Below are 10,112 nucleotides of genomic sequence, written 5' to 3'. Positions count from 1 at the left end.
ATGATGGAATACCTTCCATCAGAAAATTCCCTCCGTAAATGGATATTTTCTAGTAGTGTTTCTTGATCAATTAAATCTGCTAGCACTAGCTCATGCAGCCAATTATTTTCAAACTGAAATCAACGGTAAGGACTGATTGTACTATGTTCTTCAGTTTGCAAACTAATAGGTGAATGGTCAAAAGTTGTAGTGAATGTGTTGTAAGACGAACCATGGGGGAATTAAGCCATCCAATTCTTAGTAATAAAAGAGTAGTATAATTTTCTTGCACCTCAACATTTGTTATAGACACTTTGGGAGCACCAGATGATCTGCGGGGATACACTCCCTGATCCATCAATCCACTAGAAGACTTCCACCTACCCAATGATTGTGTCTTGAAAATGGGATCACAACTCTCCTAAACTTTGGCGGACAAATTCAAGTTGGCCATGACGGAACATGTTGATGTCTTTGTTGGCGTTTAATGTCCTAAAGACAATTGTTTTAGGATATAAATATTAATGAATAAATTGTTTATTTAGTCATTTGTTTAATCAGATATATAGCATTAAAATGTAACTATATATAAAGGCACCAATCTTTCATAAAGAAAGTAATCCTAAGTTTGTTTAAATAGTTATAAAGTGTTCATACAAGCATGAAGTGAGACTGTACTTTATAATAGATCAATAAACTTAAAATCAACCCAAGTCAAGTAATATGTTATAGGGGTTGGCATATTACTGTTGAGACTTGCATGTAACAATGTTTTCTGTCGAGATAGAGAGCTGATCTCACAAGCTTTAGATATAGAGATATCTAGACAGTTACATGGATCCGGTAAAGGAGTTCATTAGGATTAGGACCCGACTTGAGATAACAGTATGGATTGATTTATCTAATATGTCAACTGTTCGTCTTATTGGTATTAGTAGGTATAACTAATCATCAGACTCAAACATTCATTAATTAGTGATTCTGGATTATGGAGTGTGATACTTTGATTCTGTGCGAACACGATCCACTACAGGTGAGTGCATAGGGTGTGTGGGAGCAAGGTTGGGTATCACATAAAGTAATTGCAGAATAGTTAATGTTAGATTGAGCATTCGCCACTCCTGATAAGTGGGAGATATATCCAAATGGCCGTTTGTGGTGAATTGACTGAAATCCTTTCAAGGTGATACAGTTAAGAGTAGAAATAGAACTAGAAATTTCACTTAACTTATCTTTCAGAGTGAATTCAACCTATACAAGTAAAACAGACTGTTCGTTATATGTAACCTTGACACGTTTCATGGTTATAAGGAATTGACCAAAAGGATATAGTTGATGAAGGATCGTAGTATACTGTACCTAATGCGGAAAGGTTAACGTCAGTTATCAACCTGACTTCTTATTTGCTCTAGGGGAATATCATAGGTTCTGCTAGTAACAGCTCACGACAGTATTTCGTTATATATATGTTGGAATTAATCAGGATGAATTAATTTCAAAGGATATACGGCTAGTAGCAATAAAAGACTTAATGGGTCGCATATGAGACTTGGAACCAGAGGACGAAACTGTAATTAGTGGGACACAATACATGGGCCGAAATTTAGAGTATTAATAGGGATATTTAATTTGATTAATGATTATAATTAGATTATAGTTGTGAATTAAATTAAAAGATTATCTGATAATATTAATTAGAGATTTTAATATGATTATAACTCTAATTAATTATCCCTAACCTAAATTAAATAACTAATTAGATTAGTGTTATTGTCTAAATATAATTAGTTATTATTTAGATAATAATTAAGTATTTATTTAATTATCTAATTAGTAATTATATTCCGAATTGAATTCTAATTAATTAATTAAACAATACAACCCTAGAAATTTTGGCTAACACATACAAGGTGGCTAGAGGAACCGTTTCGAAATCGTCCCGGCTAATTCACAATCTTTCTTACTCTCTCTTTGATGTCGTATCGATTCCTTTAGAGGCAGTCATTGCGATTGCTATTATTAAGGTTGATTACTAATAGTTCTCCTTTTATGTGTTGAACAAATCGTTCGTGGCTCACGGATTAAATCTAAGAAGTTGTGGGCACTTCGTTTGCAACTGTAGATAGTTCGTCAGACAAGATATTTCATTCTATTCATCTTTGTATGAAATAATAATTAACAGATCTTGGAAAATGGAAATAGATAAAATAGATAAAATTTTATTATTCCGTTGCGCCTAGGCTTGTCTATTTTTCTACAGTCTTTGTTTGGACCACTTTTGACATCACTATGGTCTCTTATGACCAAGCTACACATTGGCTAAGCATCGATCCTTCACCATGCATCGATCAAGCAGAAAAAATTTCCACACTCTCGGGACAAGCATGAGGCAATCAAAGCTAAAATAGATAAACTCATAGTTGTAGGATTTATTAGGAAAACGTACTATCCTATTAACTCTACGATGCAGTGTTGGTAAAAACGAGAAACATGAATTACCTTATATGTGTTCAACCTACCAACGATTAATTAATAGGATGTTCACCGGACACATTAGAAGCATCGTGCAAGTATACATTGATGATAGGGCGGTCCTCATTGCATGGGAGGAAGATCACCCCAAGGATCTTATTAATACCTCCACAATAGTCTCCCATTATCAGCTAAAGCTTAATCCAAAGAAGTGCATTTTCAGAATCAGAACGAGGAAATTTCTAGGATACCTCGCCTCCGAAAGAGAATTTGAACCAAATCTAAACGAAATTAATGCGATTCTTAACATGGTTGTCCGTAGTAACCTTCAAGAAGTCTAGAGGTCAAATAGGAAGCTCATCACACTCAGCTGATTCATCTCCTACTCAACACAATGATGTCTTCCTTTATACAAACTCTTAAAAAAGTGATCATCAAATGGATGACACATGTTTGGTTTTTATAGACCTTAGATAATGATGATATGTCTAAACTGACCTTACGTTTCAGTCGGCTTTGAGAACCGAAGGGCATATGTGTCTGTTAATTGGGCTAAACGAGTCTTATACAGACTTAATCTTTAATATTACGAAAGTTCATGGGTTTAAATTTATAAAATTATAATCATGGATTCAATGTTTAAAAATTTAAAAGTCCAAACACTTAAATAGATCTAGGGTCGTTTGGTTCGCACAGGTTAACATAAATTATGAAAGAAAAGCAACACTACAAAAAAACATGACTTTTGGGTATAAATGTTTAAGGACAGATAATAATTTTTGTCCCTTATTCTAATTTTAAAACTAATACGGGGGACAATTATTTATATAGTCCCCAATTGTTTTTTATTTAAAATAGAGGACAAATTTAATTGATAAAAATTAAATATATTTATACATTTAATTTTTTACAAGAAAGAGGACAAATTATTATCTGTTTTGCTTAACCACGATTACCAAGTACATCAAACCCCATGTCATCCCTCTTTCTTCTTCGCTTATTATTTTTATTTCTTTTTCTTCCTCATTTTACTACTTTGTTTCTTCTTTTTTGTTCATCATTCTTCCATTCCCCAACACCCGTAAATTTTCCTCCTTGGGTGGCGTCGACGAGGTAAGTAAGAGCCAGAATGAAATCCGGTGAGGCAAACAAAGAGGCAGACTAGATCCAACTCCCACTATGGTATTCCTTGAATTTTAAGGTTTTTCTTAAAGTATATATACATGGAATTGAATTGTCTTTTCATTATAATTATGACTTGGTTGATTTTGTTACTGTGTATTTGTTAAATTTAGGTTTTTGAATTAAAATTATTTGAAAGGCCTATATGAGAAATCAATGGAATGACTTGAATTTCTCTGTCTGTTTGTTTCTGTTCCATAAAATGAATGATATACCTCTAATTCTCTTTGTGTCTATTTAGTTCAAATGAGACAATAAACTAGAGTTGTGGATTTGTTTTAACAATAATTTTTATATTTAAATGTGTTTGCACTAATAAGTTAACCACATATAAATATAAAAATTAAAATCAATTACCTTAATTATTAAAATCAAAAGACGTTAAAATAAATAAAAAAACACTGAAATAAAATTAATTAAACAAAATGTATAAATATTATATTTAAAAAAAATAATTATTATTTTAAAATAATTAAAAATTAGAAATAAATAATAAAAAAAATAAAAAGTCAAACTTATCCTTTCTTTTATCCTAACCTAAACCTAAATAAATGATTAAAAATTGGCCTAATGCTCTCTCGACCTTTTTAATTTATCCAAATTGGTCATTTTATCCCTCTAACTCATATTTGTCCCATTAACTTTATAAAAATGGTATTTTTCACCCCCTTTCAACTTGTCCATTTACCCCATCAACTCATAGAATGTCATATTTGCCCCCTTAACTCCATAAAAGTGGTATTTCTCACTTCTTACAATCCGTTATCGATGTCTAAATTGATACCATTTTTTAAACGTTAAACTTATATTGATGCTATTTTGTACGTGAAATCTAAATTGATAATTTCTCAAAAACCATAGGCCTATTTTGTACCTTATCCATACATATAACGTCTTTAATTTGTTTATATTAATGTTTTTGTTATATGTATCTTTTCAACTTTTTTGGCTAGTTAAATTTTAATTATCGAATTATTGTAATACAATATTATTGTAATTAACACATGAAAGATCTTTTCTTCAAAAAAAAAAAAAACACATGAAAGATCAATATAATTATCAAATAAAAACAACATAAAAGGTTGATATTAAAAAAAGTATATTTTCAAACTCATTTAAATAAGTCCTATTAATTTTGCACTATAAAGGGATAAGAAATACAACTTTTATGAAGTTAATGGGTAAATAGAATCATAAAGGATGAAAAATACCACTTTTATGGAGTTAATGGGGGTAAATAGGATATTCGATAAGTTTGGGAGGGGTAAAATGAGAAATTTGGACAAGTTACGAGGGTGAGAAATACCATTTTTATGGAGTTAAGGGGGTAAATAGGACATTCGATGAGTTGGAGAGGTAAAATAGCAAATTTGGACAAGTTAAGGAGGCTGGAGGAGTATTAGGTTTTAAAAATTTGATATGTTTTTAAAACCAGTGTTTTAAAAACCGGACCAGACCGGCCGGTCGAACCGGTCGAACCGCGAACCATTCAAGTGTCCGGTCCGGTTTTAGCTATACAAGTTCAACTATATTAAACCGCATCAAACCGGGATTGAACCGCGAACCGGTGTTGAACCAGTGAATCGGATTGACCCTGGTTTTTTGCCATTTTTTGAAAAACATATTGAATTAAGGAAAAAATTTAAAAATTAGATAGAGAACAACCTCTTTAATAATTGGTGTTAATTAATTTAATTTTAATCTTAATATTGTGTTAAACTATGGGTTTGATTTTAGATGTGTGAATTTTTAATTAATGTGTTAAATTAAGGATTGGTTACCGATGTGTGAATTTTTATATTATCTGTATGAATTTTTAATTTTTAATTAATATGTTAACTTAAGAATTGTTTATTATATGTATGAAATTTTTAATTTTATGTTCAATGAAACATCATTTTATGTCTCACCGGTTCAACATCCGGTCCGGTTTTCAAAATATTGTTTAAAACAAAGTTATGAGTATAATCATAAAAGAGTTGTTTTATCTCAGGAAATGGAGTTGTTATATTAAGTATTGGGTCTTTCATGCCACTCGGAGTATTCCCAATTCACATTTGGACATGTGTATTGTGACTCAACGTAATAATTAAAATAGTGGAACCTCTTATAATATAGGGTAATTAATTTATTAGTCCCTATATTTTGACAAAACACACTGTTTAGTCCCTGTATTTTTAAAAACATACGATAAAGTCTCTAACCTTTTTCTCGATGAACTGTTTAGTCCCTAACGTTTTTCTCGGTAAACTGTTTAGTCACTGCCGTTAGACTCTCATGAAGATTCTGTTAGTTAATTTGGATTTGCGTTTTTCTTTTCCTTTATTTTCCTTTCCTTTAAACTCTATTGCATCGGAAATCAATTTTGAGTGTTCTTCTTCTTAATTTTCTTCTTAATCGTTCAAATTCGTAAGCATTGGGTCTGTTATTTTTCTCGTTCTCCATACAAAAAGCTTATTCTTCTAAATTGGATTTCCTCTTCTGAAATTTGAAGGTAAATAGTAAAGGGTAATTTAGTCATTTCCGAATTCATAAACGGTAAAAAATCTAACAAAGAGACAAAAAAGACTAAACAGTTTGCTGAGAAAAAGGTTAGAGGCCTTACCATGTGTTTTTAAAAATACAGGGATTAAACAGTGTGTTTTGTCAAAATACAGAGACTAATAAATTAATTATCCTATAATATATGTGGGTCTATATTATACCTATTAAAAATAAAGTAACCATAGAAGATACCATGTATGAAATATCATCCATTTAGCACGAAGAATCGGATACTTCTAATAATTTGCCGAGTCAAATGACACATAGGAATAAATTGATGAATTAATTTACAAAACTACCCTTAATGCATTACTATAAGTTATAACCATCTTGTCGGAGCGTATAATTTCTCCCAACGGCTATTTCCTCCAGTGAAGTCAGACTAAGAATATCTCTTCTAGGTTTTCTCACCATCACACAACTCCACTTCTCTGAATTCCAATTCTAACTTTCTCTCTCTCTAATTCTGTCTTCCTCCATGGACGAGTCTGATTTCGTGGACTCAAGTTCGTGGATCATCAATGGCGAAGAAGTTAATGGAACTGAGATTGAGGAATTCTATGAAAACATTGAAGCACCCAAGTTCATGGACCTCAACTCACCAGATCTCTACCAACCTGGAGATGATCGCTCCTGGTTCTGCTCGAGAGCTGGTGAGTTTTTCTTATTCAAAATGCTGTTTGGTTTTACTCTTCTGGTTCCGGGTTTCTTCAATTAGCTTTGTTTTCTCTGCGCAAATGTCTTGGCGAAAGAGGAGAATTGGATTTGAATGTGGATTGAACAATTATATGCACCTGGCCACATGAATTATTCAAGTTCAACCATCAAATCAGAAAATCAGTCACTTCCGTTGCATACACTATTCAAATTCTTTCTTTTTTTAGTTCCTCAATCATCTGATGATTCTGTTTTTCCAGGATGTGACCATAATCATGAAGAAGAAATGGACTCGGAAACAATCTATAAAAATTTCGTTCTCCGGGTTAGTTATAAGCATTTAATCTTCAAGTTCTAGGTTTCTATTGCGTATCGTATTTAGATTCTGGGAAATAAGATGTTGAATCCTGCAGGTTATGGCTGCAAGAAGTCCCAACATAGGTCTCCGAAGGGCACTCTGCCGAAAAAATTCAGGGTGTGTATGTAGGTGTTTCTTCTCTTTATACCTGTAATTATGTTTGTACTATTATCTCATTTACTGTTTTCTGTGCCTTAGTGTCGATGCCAAATGCCCTCGGACGGTTCCTGCAAAACCTTCAAAGTCAAGAATAACACGAATGGCTCTGATTTCTTCAATGTCTAAAAGTATAGTTGACACCAAGGTGAAAGTTAAACCTCTTTCTAAGCAAAATGCAACCCCAAAAGTTAAGGCTAAGCAGGCTTTGACTACCCCGGAAGTAGTTCCGAGTGTTAGGAACCAGAAAACAACAGACAATGAAGGTTCAAATAGTAGAGCAGTAGCAAAAACTTTGGTATTTGGTTGGCCGAAGAAGGGTGCAACCCCAAAAGTTAAGGCTAAGCAGGCTTTGACTACCCCGGAAGTAGTTCCGAGTGTTAGGAACCAGAAAACAACAGACAATGAAGGTTCAAATAGTAGAGCAGTGGCAAAAACTTTGGTATTTGGTTGGCCGAAGAAGGGTGAAATGAATAAACCTTTAAAGAACTTGTCTGCTGGGGTGAAGAAGCTTGAGACCACCAGTCGGAAGAAGCAAGTTTTGGGATATGATAAACCATTGCCTTCTCGAAAACAATTCAGAAGACGAGAGGTTAAGAGCCGAGTTTTTGATGGTCTACTTTCTCAAAAGGACAAGGTCCAGCCTGCCAAATCTTCTAGATGTTTGGAGAAAAATAGAAAAGCAAACAACTTATTGAAAAACCAAGATCCTGTGCGTGGGGAAAGGGTTGAAAAGGATGTCAATGAAACGGAGACTGAGGAAAAAACAACTAACATTTCTCCTGAAGTTTGTTCTATTACTTCTTGTGGTGATGAAATCTCAAGACCACCTTCAGATGAGAAATGCCTGTCAGATGCTAGTAGAATTGATTCAAATTCTTCCGAATTTCAACCTCCTGGCGAAATCATAGAGCAAGATGATAAGGGAAAGGAACGTGAAGCCATGGAGAGTGATGATAAGGAGAATGCTTTAGCCTCTGATCATAACAGGTTAGAAACTCGTTTAGTTTTCTTCCTTTTTGGCAAGATGATATCCATGTTAATGCAACCATCACTTACTAGTATTTCTATTTGCAGAGAATCGGGCGTTAAGACAATCCACATAGAACATAAGATTCTTAGCAAACATGAGATTCCAAAGAGAAATCAAAAGGTATACTAGATTATCATAACTTCTGTTCTGTTGTGTATGTTTGCAATGTTTCGAGTTTCTGATTTGTTGCTGCATTGAACATGAAACAGACCACTATAGCAAAAAGGAAGCAGTCTAAAGAAAACTCTGCCGCACCTGCTTTCAATGCTCAATCCCTGAAGCTCAAGAAACCAAAGCCGACAAATCCAAAGCCCTTTCGGCTAAGAACTGATGTATGTTTTTACAAATTCTATAGCAAACAGACCACTGTATACAAAAACTTCTATTTCTCTTGAATGGAATCTAAGAATGTATAACTCTTATAGGAAAGAGGAATTTTCAAGGAAGCAACTTTGGAAACGAAACTGCGCCCGACACGACCTCTTTGTGAAATCCCAGCAGTTCCAAAATTAACAGCTCTTGCCTCGTTTGAAAAACATCATTATGCACTCCTAGTGAGTTTTTTTCCTCTAAAATTGCATACATCTCTTTTGGTTATTTCAAATTTCCAGGTCTAAATTAATATTTTGTTCATCCCAGAGAGATGCAAAGTACACGGAGAAAAACCAGAATCACGACAGACGAAGACTGGATCAGCAGCCTGTAAGTCTAACCGAATGTAGAGCCCGAAATCATTTAGATTTTTATACAGACATTTCTAAAACTCACAAATTTTAATATATTATGCAGCAAAATAGGTCTTTGGGAATGGGGCAAAAAACAACTCGAACTCCAACTCCGCAGAGACATACTATTTGTTCCAAGCAGAAATTGGTAGCTTCACAGCAGACAAGCACTACTCCAAAATCAGATAATACCTTGAGGAGGTCTAAATTACCATCTCTAAGGCAAGTATCCAGAGGAAGTCAAATGAGTTCTTCTATGCTGAAAACCGGTCAACTCGGCACGATCAAAGAAACAAGCTCTACAGTTATAAAAGGCAGAGCAGCAATCAAAGCAAGAGAAAATGGTGGTGCTTCTTCCTTGGCAACAAAAGCTTCTGTTTGCCCTGCTGCTTCAAGAAGGTCTAAAACCATTCCTTATGAGCCAAAGCGAGTTGCTTAAGTTGTTATTAGATAAGGAATCTGTTGTTTTTTGGGTTCAATTGATTCATTGAATTATAGGTTAGCTTTCTTTCCCTTATAACCCCTTGTCAGTGGCGAATACAGGATTTCGGTTGGGGGGCCGATTTTACACGTATGTTTGGAAAAAAAAAATTGGCTAAATCGAATTTGCTTATTTATTTATTTATTTATTTTTTTGTATATATGTGTGTTATAATTTGAATGGTCAAGAACCAATTTTAAGTATTAATGTACAATTTCTCAAAATTAAACTAGATTTTGTTTAATAGTCATAACATGTAAAAAAATTTAGATTTAGGGAGATCTAAACATATATAAAAATGAAAAAAATTTGATTTCAGATGACCTATCATCAGGCCAAAAAAAATTTATAATTTGGATTTAAGGGGGTCTAAGAAGCAAAAAAAAAAAAAAAAAAAATTAGAAATTTCGATTTAAAAATGCCTAACAGGTCTCTTGAAATTTGGATTTATAGAGGCCTAAGAGACAAAAAAAAAAAAAAGGATTCAAAAAGATCTAAGCCTAAAAAAATTAGAAATTTGAATTT

The 10,112-nt window shown here is 33.3% G+C and overlaps 1 protein-coding gene across 1 annotated transcript; it reads left to right on the top strand.

Annotated features, from left to right (window-relative positions):
- Positions 1-5,625: 5,625 nt before the first annotated feature.
- On the top strand, positions 5,626-9,757 carry LOC136227873 (uncharacterized). Its single transcript, XM_066016642.1, has 9 exons — positions 5,626-6,830; positions 7,095-7,159; positions 7,248-7,309; positions 7,391-8,338; positions 8,426-8,501; positions 8,591-8,713; positions 8,807-8,935; positions 9,021-9,083; positions 9,171-9,757. Exons 1-9 carry the CDS (start codon positions 6,656-6,658, stop codon positions 9,543-9,545), a joined length of 2,016 nt encoding a protein of 671 aa, XP_065872714.1. The 5' UTR covers positions 5,626-6,655; the 3' UTR covers positions 9,546-9,757.
- The last annotated feature ends 355 nt before the right edge of the window (positions 9,758-10,112 follow it).

The sequence above is a fragment of the Euphorbia lathyris genome, chromosome 4 (assembly GCF_963576675.1).
Source record: "Euphorbia lathyris chromosome 4, ddEupLath1.1, whole genome shotgun sequence".
NCBI classification, from domain to species: Eukaryota; Viridiplantae; Streptophyta; class Magnoliopsida; order Malpighiales; family Euphorbiaceae; genus Euphorbia; species Euphorbia lathyris.
Note: the sequence above shows the minus strand (reverse complement) of the source record. Positions and strands in the feature narration are given on the sequence as shown.

Excerpts from the sequence above, each read along its gene's own strand:
- LOC136227873 (XM_066016642.1), top strand. The coding sequence starts at position 6,656 with ATGGACGAGTCTGATTTCGTGGACTCAAGTTCGTGGATCATCAATGGC. Across the intron at positions 6,831-7,094 it reads CTGGTTCTGCTCGAGAGCTG|GATGTGACCATAATCATGAA; the intron begins GTGAGTTTTTCT and ends CTGTTTTTCCAG. Across the intron at positions 7,160-7,247 it reads ATAAAAATTTCGTTCTCCGG|GTTATGGCTGCAAGAAGTCC; the intron begins GTTAGTTATAAG and ends TGAATCCTGCAG.